The 16250-nt window shown below is 42.3% G+C and overlaps 1 protein-coding gene across 1 annotated transcript in view; it reads left to right on the plus strand.

Moving 5' to 3' along the window:
* The window catches only part of TSPAN7 (tetraspanin 7), a gene marked incomplete at its 5' end in the record, with an annotated part of 146533 nt that extends 132753 nt beyond the window's left edge, over positions 1-13780 (plus strand). The window contains 3 exons of the mRNA XM_079727863.1: positions 3111-3194; positions 13114-13186; positions 13449-13780. Of these exons, the coding sequence (XP_079583989.1) occupies positions 3111-3194; positions 13114-13182 (153 nt within the window). The 3' untranslated portion in view covers positions 13183-13186; positions 13449-13780. The remainder of the gene's footprint in view (positions 1-3110; positions 3195-13113; positions 13187-13448) is intronic.
* Positions 13781-16250: the final 2470 nt, after the last annotated feature.

Here is a 16250-nt window from a genome sequence, read left to right on the forward strand (position 1 = left end):
GATCTTTTAGTGTCTTGAATCCTGTGCCCTGATAGCACAGAAAGGTGGCTCTTGGCTCTTCCCTGGCAGCCTGAGAAACCTACCTTGTACAAATCACTGGCAGAGAGCAGGAAGGAGGTGAGAGCCCTTAAGCAGGATATTTATCGTTTTGTTTTGAGGACAGCTTTGATTTTGGTTTTGCTAAGCACGATGATCAAACGTCCACAGGTTCAGTTAGCTAATAGCATTGACCAACCCCTACCCCCTAGGAATTCCTTGCCTTTTTTTTAAAGAGACAGGGCAAGAGGAAGAGAGTTATTCTGGTTGGCAGCTCCAGAGGTACCTCCTCCCAGTGCCTGCCTGGAAGCAGCTGTGCTACTCCTGCTACTGAAAAGCCTGCCACTTGCAGGTGTTTCCCATCAGAGGCCCTGTTGATTTAGACTTGCTGAGAGGGTGAGCAAATTACCTGTTCTGTTTCTGGGTGTTTCCTAGGACATTTAGCAGGTCTCTGTAGATTGAGCTCACACCTGAGAATCAGGCTTTCATTTTAGGAAATGAAGAGAGATCGTTGTGGGTAGATAAGAGAATTTTCAGGGAGAATTTGAGGTGGAAGGCAAACGTGCACTGGGGTTGTAGGATCAAAGCAGTTTGGGCAGTCTGCAGACCTAGGCTGAGACCTGGAAGAATGGGCTTGTGGGTCCATAGAGTGAATAACAGAGAAAAGGCTGGAGAAGGAAAGCATTTATTGCAACCTGGGTCTTGTATCGTTTAAACAACAATGAAGAAGCTAAATCACTTTCATCTTCTCACCTTAAGTAACTCTCTTATTGCTATAATTTATTAATTTGCTCTTTGTTTAGAGTGAAAGAGTGGAGGAACTTTTCTTAGCGAAGAGTGCTTCTCAAACTTTAATGGGCACGTGAAACATCTGGAGATATTAACATTCATTAAAACTCATTAAAAATGAGTAACCCCGGGATCTGGCAGATTCTGTTTCAGCAGGTCTGGAGTGAGGTCTCAGATTCTGCATTTCTAACAAAACCCCCAGTGCGAGGAGCAAGGTTTAGAGAGAACAATTTTGCCACAGTTGTACTAATGCCAGGCCCTTACTTCATTTTTGTTTTCTCTTACTGGTTGGAGTGGGCTTTTCAAAAATAATGTGACTGACTCTGATTTCTACTCCATTGTAGGAGATTTCATACTTTAGAAAAACATATTCACCTTATGTGTAGAATTAAGGTTCACAGCAAAAACAAAAAGAAAAAAAACCCCCTATTCCCCCCCAAAAAAAACCAGAAACACCTATCCCAAACTATTTTGCAGAGTAAGAAAATAGCCCACCTCACTTCTCTCTGGTTTTTATTACTGGGTTTGTGTTTCCATATTTTGAGCTGATATAACACTGGCGGTGGTCTGAACTTCATTCCCTGGCCCGAGCATCGCTGTGGGAAGGAGATACAGCAATGAACGATGACCAGCACAGAAAAACTCTATCTTAGCTGCTGCCATTTGGGAAAGTGCTAGAATATCCACCTCTCTTCTGGCTTTGACTTCTTCCTAACCCGAACTGACTTTCTTCCCACTACCTTTTGGAAAATAGTGTGATATATCGTTTCACTAGTAGAAATGAAATCAGTGAGCAAGCTTCTCCTACAAAGAATCAAATTGCAAAACTTTCCATGAGCAATAATGCATTTCCTTTCCCACCCCTGCCCCGGCCTTCAAATTTGCATCAGGTAACTAAGGAGCATAGTTTGTCCATTGCATTGAAAACATGTGTCAAAGCACTGCTGCTAAATTAATGCATCTTTGTCTTTGCAAAGAGACTGTGAATGCATAAAATATCATTTATTAGAAGATACAGCATTGGCAGAATTTTCACAAGCTCTATGAGAAATGTTAAATCATTGAATTTGGGAGACATGTTTTTGGTTGTTCTTGTTCTTCAGATGTTATTACAATTTAGTGGGCCTTTCTTGATAAACAGTAATCCTCTTTACCCTGTTTATGAAATTGTCTTGCTTTTTCACAGACTTCATACATTCAAGTTGAGGCCCTTCTTCAGAAAACTGGAAAAAGACCATGTCTTCGAAAGCTGAATACGTCACTTCAGAAGTCTAGGTTGATTTGGCCCATTTCCAAACTACAGAAATACACTCACACACTGACACACATATATGTTCGCTAATCCCTGCTGTTTGAGCTGTCAGGCATTTTAACAGGAAGAGTCAGCTTTTGCCTTTGCCTTACGAGTGATGCACAAAATTTGGTGTCCTACCTGGACTGGGTTGATAAAATGTAATCCAGAATAAGAACAAAACTAGTTTAGCAACATTGTCGAACTCCAACCAAACCATTTCTTTTAAAGAAATTAAACTTTATCAGTATTAAACTAACATTGAAATTGGTAAAATTGGTGTTGGTTTTAATCACATGTGGAGATTTCACAGGATGTTAAAGGGAAACTCACTTCATTTTACGAATGAGGTTATTGACATCATAATAGAGAGGGGAAGTGACTTCTTCAAGGTCCCATAGTAAATCTGTGGAAAATATGACTCTAGAACATGGGTTTTTCCCTACTAAAAAAAAAACTTAATGGTCTCCATAGGAAGAACCCTAAAATGCCATAAAGTTGGCAGGTATTCAAACACCTCCTTCTAACCAGAGGATTTCACTTTATTTATCTAAGATTCTGTCATTTGTTGTCAAAATGCTAGTAACTATGTTTATGATTCTGAGTTTTCCTGATCAGGGATGCAGAATGCCTTTTCACGTGTTTAAGTCTACTTCTGTATCCCTACAGCATTCGCCTCATGGATCTTACAGACTTCTTGCTCGATTTCATCATACAGCAGAAACATTTGTGGATGAAAGTGTATATCTGGGATTTACTTTAAAATAATCCAGCCAGGGGATGAGTGTTGAAGAAATTTAAATGAAACAAGATAGGCCACATGTTCACTGTGATTTTAGAGGAAGGGTCACTTGGGGGTTCCGTACCATTTGTATGTTTGAGATTTTTCATTCTGTTTACGGAATGAAGGTTGGGGTGTATGTGGGAGTGTTGCGAGGTAACCCAGCCGGTCTGGGTGAAACATGTCTCTGAGACCGTGTCTCTGTGTTTTCAGGGTTGTTATGATCTGGTGACCAGTTTCATGGAGACCAACATGGGAATCATCGCTGGAGTGGCTTTTGGGATCGCATTCTCCCAGGTAATCTTGCGGTCGGACCTAGCCTTTCGTCTGTCTCCTGCTCTCCTTTCCCTCCCTGGTCTCCAGATTCTCTGGCGGCCTCCCCGTGCCTGGGGAAAGGCTGATGGATGGGGTCAGAACTCCTTGCTCATTAGTCCTCAGGTCATCTGTTTATTGATTTTCCTTTTTCAACTTAAATGAAGTTTTGCCATCAAGGGAATATTGGTTACAGTTCAACTAATGACTAGCTCCAGAAAAACAACTCCCTTCTTCTGTAGGTCAAATGGAGGTTAGCTGAACAAAGTGCTGCCTTAATTGGAGCCTAAACAACTCCAAACATCAAATGGCTGATTTGGATTCGGGGAGGGGGGTAGGGCTCTTTTCCTGGTTGACCTCTGTCCCTTTTTGGTTCTTAGTTCCTGGGGATTGTGCATGAGATTGCTCCCTTTTAAAGAAAGCCGAAATGTAGCAAATTTCATCCTGTCATCATTATTTGATCTCAAGGTTTGATTATTGTTTCTTAAGAGGAAACTGAATTTGTGTATATGAAATGTTATATGCCTTTATCTCCACCCAGCCTCTAAAAAAGAATGGGAGAAGCCATTATACAAACTAAGCAAGCCACACATACTCAAGGATGGAACATGATTAAGCTAAATCTAAAATTTTGCCCACCTGCACCAGGCAGTGTGTTATCCCACAGGCTTCTGATCTCCCGGCCAGTTGCTATAATATTGCTGTGGGTGGAAGGATCAGCATATATACCTAACAACCAAAAAAAAGTTGATTTCTCTTTAACACAGAATTTTTTTCAGACCAACAGATCATTTTCCCAACAAAACCCAATTAGTGTTACCTCAGTAATGTTGCCATGGCTCTGGTTTTATCTGCCTGAATTCTGTATCAGCTCTCCCAGACTATAATTACCCCTCCCTCCACGGCCCCTATACCGCTTTCCTTCTTGCTGAGCAATGCAGATGCACTTTAATCTTATTTAAGTTTGTTCCTAAAACATCTTTATTGAAATATGGCATATAAAGAGAAGCACACACATTGTAAGTATACAGCTTAATAAGTTATCACAAAATGAGCTTACCTGTGTACTGACCACCACTTAGATCAAGGCATAGCATGTTAGCCTGGTAGTTTTTGCACGTGGAGGGCTTGGCCTCAGTTAAGTCTAAAAAGCTTTTCTTCCCAAGAAGTTACCAAACCGTGTGTGACATTTCCTCTCACAAGGGCATGTGGGCCCAGCCAACACGAGTGTGTATTTCTTGTGGCAGTTTTAAAAATCTTTTACCACGTTTTGTGTTTTTGCGGCTCGGGAAGGGCTTAAAACCCTCAACACGCCAACACACACAAACCAGACTGGTGCCATAGACAGTACTGATGAACTTGGTCTCGAGAGACACATCAAAAGAAGCTGCAGCCCTGAACTTTCTTCTGGTTGCTGTCCTGTTTCAGTAATAACACTTCAGTGACATATCAGTAATGGCCAGGGGACATTTTAGAGGATTCCGGACCACGTGTCCGATACAGTGTGCAGGAGGCATCTGGCAGGTGCACATATGGTCTCCTTTACACATGTATGTGCAGTGTTGGGTTACCCACCTACAGGACAGGCTTGTGCTTGCGTTTGAGGAGGACCGTCCCCTTGGAGGAAGGAATATGGCTGCAGTCGGCCCTAATGGCTACCCTAGACCCATGAAGGGACACGAAGCTGGTACTCTCCCTGGGGAAAAGAGGGCCAGGACTCTCGTGGATGAAACATCTTTTCATCCAAGAACCTTTCCATGTGGCCACGAGGGGTTGGGAAGACAGTCCTACTTTCATTAGTGAGGTGAACCAGGTCATAAAGAATCTGATTAATACCTCTCGCACTTCTCACACCCCTGTGGAGGGATTTAGGTGTAGACCAGTGGTTATCTGGCCCGATGAGCACTCATCTCTGTGTGCTACGTGGAAGAAACCCCTGACGTGGGGCTCGCTGAGTTTGCTCTGTGGCCCTCTGGGGCAATGAGAAAGGGGCTTTGGCCCCAAGGAAGCCCCAGACAGACTCTCTTCACAGAGTTTAGGTTTCTTGAAGGTACTACAGAGTTGTTGGGATAAGAAAACAAAACCCAAAGCCCAGAAGCATCGCAGAGGTGGTACCATTCACCCGCGTGGCCGGTCAGCCACAGTGGGGCAGAGACTTGAGGTCTGCTGTGCTCAGCTTAGGGCAGGGAAAGGAATGGCCACAGCCAGCTATTAGCCAGACGCACTAGGAACTGCAGCTTTTAATGGTGCCAGCAGCCTCAGGGTACCTGGAAGCTGAAGCTGGCTTCCAGTTGTCAGTAGATCCAGGGCCTCTCTGGGACCATGGTGGCCACTTACCAGATGCTCATTCAAGAACCAGCCTTACTCACCTGCCACCAAAGCTTTAGCCACAGGTGTTCAGAAATTCTAGAACAAGTGTTATAGTAAAACTTAGCAGATGTTGGCTGATACCAATAAATCAGTCACAGTGGCCTATGTGGTGGCCTTCGTATAATAAAGCAAGCTCTACTGAGTAGAGGCCAAAGTGGGCAGGAAAGAAGAGAGCACTCTGCCCCCACTCCTCACCTGCCCTCCACCTTCTCCTTGCCCTCTTCCTCACCTGCTCTCCCGACGTCCATGCTATCCTCTGTTGGAACAAACCGGCCTTACACATCTGTTGTCTTAGAAATTAAAGGTGGTATAAGGTACAAGGAAAACTAAGCCGAGTCTAGCCTTTTAATAGACTGTGTGAGAACTCTGTCCTGTTACCTAACTTAGCTAACTTAAAGCTCTTGAGTGCTGTTTTTGGATAGCAGGGTTTTGGCAGGTGTTTAATCTTTCTCTCCACAAAGTCCCAGTGCCTTTGCCCTCTCAAGGAAAAGGTCATTTGTCTGGACTTGATGGGCAGGTCCTGCTGTCCTATGAATTTATAGCAGATGGTTGAGTGTGTTTTTATAGGGTACCTCCTCCCTGCATCTTTGGCAGCTACTCTTTTATTTGAGGGGTCTTAGGAACACACACACAGAGAAATATACTCACCTCCCTCATCCCTAACATGACCTGGAAGCCAAGCGTCCGAGTCTGGACACTTGTATTGCTCAGTTTGTGACACTGCTTCCCGCCTTGGTTGGCCTTCTGCTATGGGTCTCTGTATTTAGCACTTCTGTATCCAACATAAATAGCTTCACTAGACTTGGAGACTATTAGGCTGGATTAATCCCCCAAAGCACAGAATGTTACAGTCCTGAGTAGTAAGGACGGTGGAGCTGTTTTCCAGAAGGGAGAGTTGAGTGGTTTCCTTGAGGTTGGGTGGCTGCTGTAGATCCAGGATTACAATTCTGATGATCTCATCTGGTCTGCTGTATTCAACATTTAGGCCAGAGATAACCCTTGTTCATGCTTCACGTAGCACCTAAATGGAGCTCAGTTCGTGCCTTTATAATGAAAGGATTTGAGTCTGTGGAATTGCAAAGACAAAGGTACTCATCAAAAAATACAGATCCTGGCTTCCCTGGTGGCACAGTGGTTAAGAATCCGCTTGCCAATGCAGGGAGACATGGGTTCGAGCCCTGGTCCGGTAAGATCCCACATACCGCGGAGCACCTAAGCCCGTGCACCACAACTACTGAGCCTGTGCTCTAGAGCCTGCAAGTCACAACTACTGAAGCCCGGGCCCCTAGACCCCGTGTTCCGCAGCAAGAGAAGCCACTGCAATGAGAAGCCCATGCACCGCAATGAAGAGTAGCCCCACTCGCCGCAACTAGAGAAAGCCCACGTGCAGCAACAAAGACCCAACGCAGCCAAAAGTAAATACATAAAAAAAATACAGATCCTCTTCCTACCCATCCATCCCCTGACCCTCACCCCTGCAGGGCCTCCTCCAGGGCCCACAGGCTACTGAGATGATTCCTTACGGACCAAGGATTCTTTTCTGGGACTTGTTTACCTTTTCTGTATAGAGGGCAGGGACAAAGCTGTCAATAGCCTTGATGAGACATGGCTGAATAAGGCTAACAGAACTTTTTACTTATTCCCCTAGTATTTTCAGGCCCTGAACGGTCCCTAAAAGCATTTATACAGTTTTATTTCAAACCAGATACCTTGGCACTTTCCCAGTTAAGTCATCAACATAAAATCTCCACAGACATTATAAGGATCGAAATTTTCGACCTATTGCTTGCCACTTTCTTGTTAAGAAAGTTGCCTTTTACAGCTTTGTTTGCTGGCCTCTCTCTGCCCCTTAGGAATCAGGGACCAGGCCACGTTTACCTCCCATGGTGATCGCAGGGGAAGACAGCCTTGCCCTGTCGCCTTTGCTGACCTGGACCCCACCCCTCTCTCAGCCCCTCTGTCACCTCTTGGAGTCCATCCTGTTCCTGGTAATTAGCAGAGTCCCAGCGACGTGATCCCTGTTACTGGCGCTCTCTTTGTGGGGATGCTTCGAGAAGGTTAGAGTAGACCTTTTGTAAGTCTCTCCTTCCCTCTCTGGCTTCTCAGTTCTCAAAGGGCCTCCCGGAGGTTTTCATGACCCAGAAGAAAGCAGACTATATAGTACAGACAAGGCCGAGAGTGGTAAAAATAAAATGTTACTTCCAACGATTAGATGAAGGCTAATTACAAAGTCTTAGACGACCAAATATAAATAATCTGATCTCAGACTCCCTAGGCTGTACGGCATTTGACAATTTGCCAGCCACGGGGAGAGGGAGAGGTGACTCTGGGGTCTCTGTCCTGAGGGCTGTTTAGCGTTAAGAGCAAGCTGTCCTTTTCCTGTCTTCCTCCAGGGTTTAAAGCCGAAGTTTGTTCTGGTGCCCACAGACTCCAGCTTTAAGACACATCAGCAGTGTGCTTCTGAGGGGCAGCCTGGAATCCCCCAGAGCATACCTCTGTTCTTTGAGGCGCTATTTACATATATTTAACCTAAAACAAAAAAGGGTTTTATCTAAATAAAGATGGATTTTTCTGTGTACAGATTAATCGGGTCTAGTGGCAAGCGAGCATTTGGTCCTGACTCTGAGGAAGAGGCTATGTCTTTACCAGGCTTTCAGTTATGTACCTAGAAATAATCTGGTAGTAAATGGTATTAAGTATAGGATGTTTCCCCCCCTCCCCGCTTTCCCTTAACTTGGTGCTTAAGGAAATGAGAGATCAAAGTTTTCTCTCAAATATGATGAGACACTGTAGCAAATTTGACGTCAGTAATCCTGCGAACAATTCAAAACACCCACCATATCCCAAATCCTAGTTTTTCTTGCACTAGAATTAACTAAAATAAAAGCCAATATATGTAAACTGCTGTTTTCACAAAGCTTGTATGTGCCTCAGCTCAGGACTTTTTTTGGAACAATTTCTGAGTAGATGTTAACAATATTGACTGGGGGATTTTTGCAGAAGCTAACGCCTGTGGCCGGCGATTTGTTCTGTAAGCGAATATTGAAACACCCGCGTTTGAGTAAATATCAACAACTTTTTTTGCACTTAATGTACTTACCTGAAACTTTGTTCACGTCTTACTAAAGCATTCTAATATTTCGTTAGAGCGTGATAGGCGGTATAGCAGGCACCTCTGTGCAGGGGAACAGAACATCTATTACAAATATACCGTGTTTCACTGTGCTTTCTCCTGGAAGAGCAGACTCTATACTTTCTGGCGGCATTTTTAATTTTAGTCCTGTGGGTATCATTTCCTCTAGAAGATGTTCGTTTATTTTACCTGATGGTCGACAAGGTGGGTCCTTGCAGGGGGCTCTTTCAGAAATGCCACAAGAAGGACCAGGTGCGGGACTACCACTACATTCACCAGAATGGTCAGTTACCCATTATCTAGCTACTGCTAACAAAAATTGCTTGTAAGACGTTTTATTCTGTGCACTAAGGCTACAATAAATTTTAAACGCATTGAATACACCACAATTAATCAAATAGAAACCCACTTATACCATTTTCGAGTTTTCCAGAGGATATTGAAGTTTGCCAGATATTGATCAGATCGATCAACTCCTTTCACATATTTATTATACTCTAATATACAAGTGGGCTTAGTTACCTGATGGCCAGTCCTCCTGTCTTCCTCTCCTGTAGATGCTGCGGAGGCGTCATGAATAGTGTCGCCATGTGGACTAACCTCTTGTCTTTCCATATAAGACGAATCACTTCTCCCTTCTGTAAGAATGTCATTTCTCCCCTCTGTAGATTTTTACCTTTCTCCTTTAATTGATTTGTTAGACCAAGACTGTCTCTTATAGTCCCACAAACTCTGGTTTTACTTTTCAACAATATTTTAGATGTGGACACACTGTTGTAATAATTGTCTTGGTAAATATGGTGCCATGAACCAAGATAAGGTTGTAGGACCGATAATATTGTTTCTTGCAGTTTCTTTCCTTCACCCGTGTAAATCTCAAGGTTGCATATATATCCAGTTTCACTTTTGCTAACCATCCTGACCAAAATTCCATATCTTGTAAGTTTTCCGGGATTATAGAATTTGAATCTGAGTCGTCCTGTCCACTTTATCATTGCCTCCTCAAGTGATAGCTCTTGTTTAGGTATATAGATCAGTTGAAATTCTGGTAGAAAATAATCCAGAAGAGGTTTAACTTTTGAAATTCTGTCTGCAGGAAGTGGAGTTTCTGAGTTATCGTTAAAGTGAAGAAATGTCATTATTTGTTTGAACCTTGTTCTCGTCATAATCTTTGGAAAGATAGGTGTTTCAAGTAAGGGATCAGTCGACCAATATTCTTTCCAGTGTGACTTTATTTGTCCCATCAAAATTATTAATCCAAGAAACTTCTTCATGTCACTGTTAGTTACATCAGTCCATTTTAAAGCCTTATATTTTTTATACGATTTTTCATTCTGTTGGTGATACAGGTTCGTTTGAGAAGCGACCAACTCGAAAAAGTTACCAAAGATTAATTCTGTTATTTCACTAACACTTTGTGCATTATTACAGTCAATAGTTACACCTGACACTCCTATAAAGTCTAATTTCCATGAAATGTTGTCTTCAATCCACTCTTCTGTAGAAGCAAAGGAGCATTCTCCAGCACCATGAGTTTCATTTTCACTTTGCATATCAGAATCAATCACTAAGGTTTTTTGTCTTTTTGTTGGTCTAATATTCACATTGTCTGAATCAGAACTATATTCTGAAGAACTGTCATCTTCTGAGACACTAGTATATATGTGTATATATACGTATATATATGTGTGTATATATATATACGTATATATATATGTGTATATATATATATACGTATATATATATATGTGTGTATATATATATATACATGTATATATATATATATTGCTTGGACAATCAGAGAAAATATCTGCCTAAAATTCACCAAAAAATTCTTCACTCAAAATTTCATGATGCGTCATTTTTTTAAAAATTTACGGTAATAAATTGCGTTCATAGTATACATAAGGTTGGAACAAAAACCTAACGGATCAAAATGTGAGTGATAATGACAATCGTAAGTTGTATAATGAACCCTTGATCAATTTTAAGCTCTAACAACTTCACAGTGATGTTAAAAAATAATTTTAAAAAAATGTCTTCTCCCATGGGCAAACAGAAGGTATATTCTTGCCCTAGAAATACAAAACATAGTTAGTTTGAAAGCAAATAGCTTTTATTTTTACTTATATTTTTAAAAGTTATTATTTCTGTGAGAAAGTTTGTCTGGTGCTTAAGGATGATGTTGTTTCTGTTTGAGGAAAAAAAGGTGGAGGGACATGCTATATTCCCTTGAAAGCAGACATCTCAGGTGCAAGAAATATTGAAGTGTACTGCAGAATTTTCTGGCTGTGTGGCTCATGAATTGCCATGGGGGCCAGGAGCATTGCAAACTGTGAAATGGAATGCTGGCTACTGTTAAGTGCTAAAACACACAAGGTCAACGAGAAAAACCTAAAGCACTAAGCTTTACAAAGAAAGGAGGGTCTAGGAACTTGAGATCAAATAAAGAGATGCCCACTGACGGTCCTCTCCCTGAAGTCTGCAATGTAAGGCAGGAAGGAACCCTTGGTGGCATGAGGCAGAGGAGTTATTCTGGAGAGGAAAGGGGTCTAGGCCCCAGGGTGGGAGCACAGGCTGGAAAAGGCGCTATCCTTGGCTAGAAGAGGGTGGAGCCTTAAACTCTGTGTGGGTTACCTGTATGGTTTGGGGGAGATTCTTTAACCTCTGCTGAACCCATTTTCTTCTGTGGACAGTTGGGATGGTAATACTGCCCAGGCATGTAGTAAGGATTAAATAACTCGATATTCCTGATTGTGCTATGTGCCTCTAATACTTAGGTTTTGGCTGGCATCTGAATTTTGAGCATATCAAGTGTGATCTGGTGTATGTTGGTCCTAAAAAATGGTAGTTCTAATGAAAAGAGACAAGCTATAAGGTTCAAACTCCTTGCACTCACAAGGATTTTAGTTTCTCATTTGGCATAATATTCTGGGGGTTACAGCCATGGTTCCTCTGGCCACTTGGTGGTACGTGCACGATACTACGTATTTTGTGGCACAAAATGATGGTGGCCAGAGCCTTGGTAGGAGATAGGGTAAGTCCAGTAGGGTGATTTTCCTTACCTGACAGAAGTTATAGTTTGCAGATTTCACAGCACGATTTCCATTTGAAAAAGGAAGACTCTGGTACTTCACCAAGAAAGGGAGGCAGGTTGGAACTTGCAGGATTGAGCGGAGAGCTAGACCAGAGTTGAGGTGTTGCCTTGACCAACAGTGGGACCCAACGTGTCACCTATAAGATAAGGGTGACCAGATGGACTGGATGAGTGGTTCTCTCACCTGGAAGGCTTGTTAAAACACCAGTAGCTGGACCCCAGCCCCAAGAGTGTCTGATTCAGCAGGTCTAGGATGGGGCCTGAGAATGTGTTTCTAACAAGGTCCCAGATGATGCTGATTCTGCTGGTCCTGGGGCCACATTTGACACTGTACTAGATTATCTCTAAAGGTCATTGCCACCTCTGAACCAATTAAACATGGTCAATTGCTTAAGGAGAAGGGACCCCACATGGCCCAAGAGAAGCTGCAGCCCTCTACACTCCAGTGCACAATCAGGGTCCTGTCCAAAGAGTGCTGATCCTCGAGCAGGAATGGGAATTTTGGTTTCCTATGAGCAGATCCTTAAGCATCTGCGCTTAAGGATGTCTTCCTAGTGTTACAACAGCTTTTTACCAGATCCACCTGTGTTACAGGTTAAGTCAATGCACAAAGTGGGCAGAAGACTGCGGTCTTCTGAGGAGGTGGAGGTACCCAGATATTGGTTGTGCTGGGGCCCCTGAAAAACCAAGGGATAGACCTTGGGTGTAGATGGGCCCATTTGGGCCTAAAATATCTACATGGTTTAGAGACAAAGAGAAATTAAAGTCCCCCTCCGCCCCACTTCTCACAAGCCATGACTTACTTCACTGACAAACTCACCCAGTCAAGGATTAGCGTCCCATTGTCTCAAGGAAAGAACTATTGTCCTGTCAGCCAGGTATGGCTGGGGTATCATCCTATGTTGAGATAGCTTCCCAATGCATGCACTTATGGTTTTGAATTCTGGCATTTTGTTACTATCTTGCTAATTCTGTGGTACTTAATTTTTTTCATTACTCTCAGAACACATGAACACATTTTACTAGTACTTACATGTCAAAAGTTGTTTTTAACGGCCAGAGTGAGCTAGACTTGGAACCTTATGGTCAGTTGGAGAACCTCCAGCTGACCTCCACTAGCACTCAGACTCCCTAAGTCTTAGATCCCACTACTGAAATCAGGTTTGATCATTTTCCCTAGCGCCTTTTCCCCATTCATGTACAAAAGCCCTCAGTTGTTAAAAATTACATCGGAGGGGGGTGTGTCAGAAATGTGTTAGCTCAGTGACTTCAGAGCCTCGTTCTCTTTTTCCTTCTGCCAACAGCTGATTGGCATGCTGCTGGCCTGCTGTCTGTCCCGGTTCATCACGGCCAACCAGTATGAGATGGTGTAAGAAGGTGAGTGATGGTGGGGGGAGGTTAAATCTAGGATTCTCCCTTTGGGGTACATACTCCCCTTCAAAGGGACAAGAGTGCTGCCTGGCCACTTCACTCTTTGATCTCGGTGGCACTTGGCCACATGCCGAAGCCTCATTCCTGTGGTGCTGGGGAGGAGATGTGATCACTGCTCTGGAAAACGTCAGAACGCTCTCTTCAGCTTGTTACCTTATTTTAAGGCCTTATTAATGGTGAGTCACTCACATGTTTTAATTTCTCTTAGTCTTTCAAGAATGATGGAAGAAGAGACCTGTTTTCGAAAGGAACTGCAGCAATCTTTGAAAGACTTCCAAAGAATGTTAGAGCACAGTACATAATACACCTGTCCTAACACCCTCACCCCGTGCAACTGACACTCCCACACAGTCTCTGCTCCACCTTTGAGCCTGCATCATGCGTAGCATTCCATCTTGTGAAGCCCTGTTGTGCCAGAGTGTAGCCAGGTTCCCTGCATCTAAGTCCTAGGGGACCCCACCCAAGGCTCTGTGTGTGCCACCTCCTCCATCTGTACTTGGTCCAACTGCAGCTCATTGTAGGTGACTGGTTCTCCATACCATCACTGGCCCTGCAGGGCCCTGCATGTAGTGTGGGAGGCTCCTGTTAGCCCTTGATCATGATTGATAAATGCCGCACCCCCCTAGATGTAGATAAGCAGATAGCTATCTGTTCTTTTGGCTTAATCTCCTTTGGTTGGGTTTTCCCTTTTACTAAGGCTCTTTCCTACCTTCTTCAGGCTGCCTAGGACATGTAAAGGGATACATTGGTAATTGTCCGTGAGGAGAAAAAGGCACGTGTCACGCACGAAGGAAATTGTCGAGCTTTGGTTGGCATCCTTGCTCCTTACTGTTACATGCCTGGGAACTTATAGACAGTTTAGTGCACCTGTATAATCCTGTTACAAAGCTGTATTGTTGCTTCCTGTGAAGGAAATAATATTACTTCTGTTTTTCCCCAATTAACTGCTAATTGTTACTTCTTTCTATATTTTTTTCTTTGCGTTGACATTACAGACATCGAGGACCTCATCAAATCAATTTAAAAATGAGTGTGAAGGGGGAACAATAGTCAAAATATTTTTAAAAGATCCTAATAAACAATTCCTCTGTCTCGCATGCCAACAAGAATGCATTGATATTGTGAACGTTTGTGATACATGTGTTAATAAATAGTCATTACAAATTGCTATGTTCTGGTTTTGTTCTTTGGTTAAGTTTTTAAACACATTTCTATATTCCATCTTTTTCCACAGGGGATTGGAGGTGGACCACCTTACACAATGACACATTCCCCCATACAAGCTCCCACTCCACTGAAATAGCATGGGGCAGTGTAAAAATTGAAGGGTTAGATTTTTTTTTTAATGGACATTCCAGGAACTTGAATCACTTATCATAAACAGGATGTACTGTTGGCTGCAAACATAGACCCTTCATATTTCAGGCTAGAGGAAGATTTCAGAGTTTTAAGTCTGGATGTCATTTTTAAAAAAGGAAATGAGCATGTATTCTTCCTTTTATTGTTCCTAACGAGCATGTATTCTACCCTTCCTTCCTTCTTCTCTGGATTGAATAAACTCTGTCTAGAGAAGAGATGACATCATACCATTCAGTTGTCCCAATGCCCTGGCTTGTACTAAAGTATGAAATCCTTATGCTTGATTTAAAGAGCATTTTAGCAATAGGTGCAGTATATATTATCTGCAATCTATTTTTTCCTTCTTAATGAACCATCCTTAAAAACTAGTAAAAGCATTTATTGATCTGTTCCCAAATAAGTGGATTAAAAAGCTCCCTCTTCTCTGTAATTAGGATGGAGATGGTGTTTAACTATATGCATTTATTAGCCTGAACTCTGCATGAGGTAAACCCTAAAAGGCTTATGAAGGCTACTGACCCACACCTTCAGATACTGCCTCGTCAAAAGGTCAGCATTTTTAGAGAGCTAAGTAGATCTCTTCTATGGAAACATATGTAGCCCAAAACTTTTCAAAGTTTCATTTAAATTTCTATTATATAATAAAATGAGGCTTTTCTGTAAAATCCTACATAGAGCCCCACCCATGGTTCACCTTTTTGCAAACTATGCATTCAGTAGTATACTGATAATTATTGTTATACTTTGGTAAACAAGAAATCTATACTTTTCTAACTTGAATTCAGATCTCACCATTATATAATTTCAATGTGAAACATTGTGACTAAGGTTGATTTGACTTTAAAACTATAAAATATTGACATTTCAACCTTGCTCAGAAATAAGGTATATTTAGCTTTAGACGGTACTGCCGAACATTATTCCAAAGTCGTATACTAATTCATACTCCCAGCACAGTGTAGAAAAGTTCCAGTTGTTCCACATCCTCACCAACACTTGTTATTCTCAGACTTACATTTTAGCAATTTGGTGTGCACGGTGGTATCTCAATTTGCCTTCACATTACGCTTAGTGATACCGAACACTCAGTTTGTCATTGACCACCTTGATGTCCTCCTCCTTTTTTTTGTTTTGGCTGCACCACGAGGAATGGGGGATCTTAGTTCCCTGACCCCCTGGATCGAACCTGTGCCCCCTGCAGTGGAAGCATAGAGCCTTAATTATTGGACTGACAGGGAAGTCCCAATAGCCTCTTTTATGAGGTGTTCAAGTCTTGTGTGTTTTTAAAAATTCAGTTATCTTAACTGACTTGTAGGAATTCTTTATGTATTTGTGATGCAAATCCTTACTTGGATGTATTTATTACAAATATTTTCTCTCAGCCTGTCATTTGACTTTTCACATACAGTCAATTCTTTTTTTTCCAGCTCTACCAAGATATTTGATATAATATTGTGTAGGCTTGAGGTGTACAAGGTGATGACTTGATCCACTGATACATTGCAAAATGATTACCATAGTAGGATTAGTTAACACCTCCATCACCTCAATTACCATTTCTTTTTTGTGGTGAGAACATTTAAGATTTTCTCTCTTAGCAACTTTCAAGTATATAATACAGTATTGTTAACTATACTCATCATGCTGAACT

The sequence above is a fragment of the Hyperoodon ampullatus genome, assembly GCF_949752795.1.
Source record: "Hyperoodon ampullatus genome assembly, chromosome: X".
NCBI classification, from domain to species: domain Eukaryota; kingdom Metazoa; phylum Chordata; class Mammalia; order Artiodactyla; family Ziphiidae; genus Hyperoodon; species Hyperoodon ampullatus.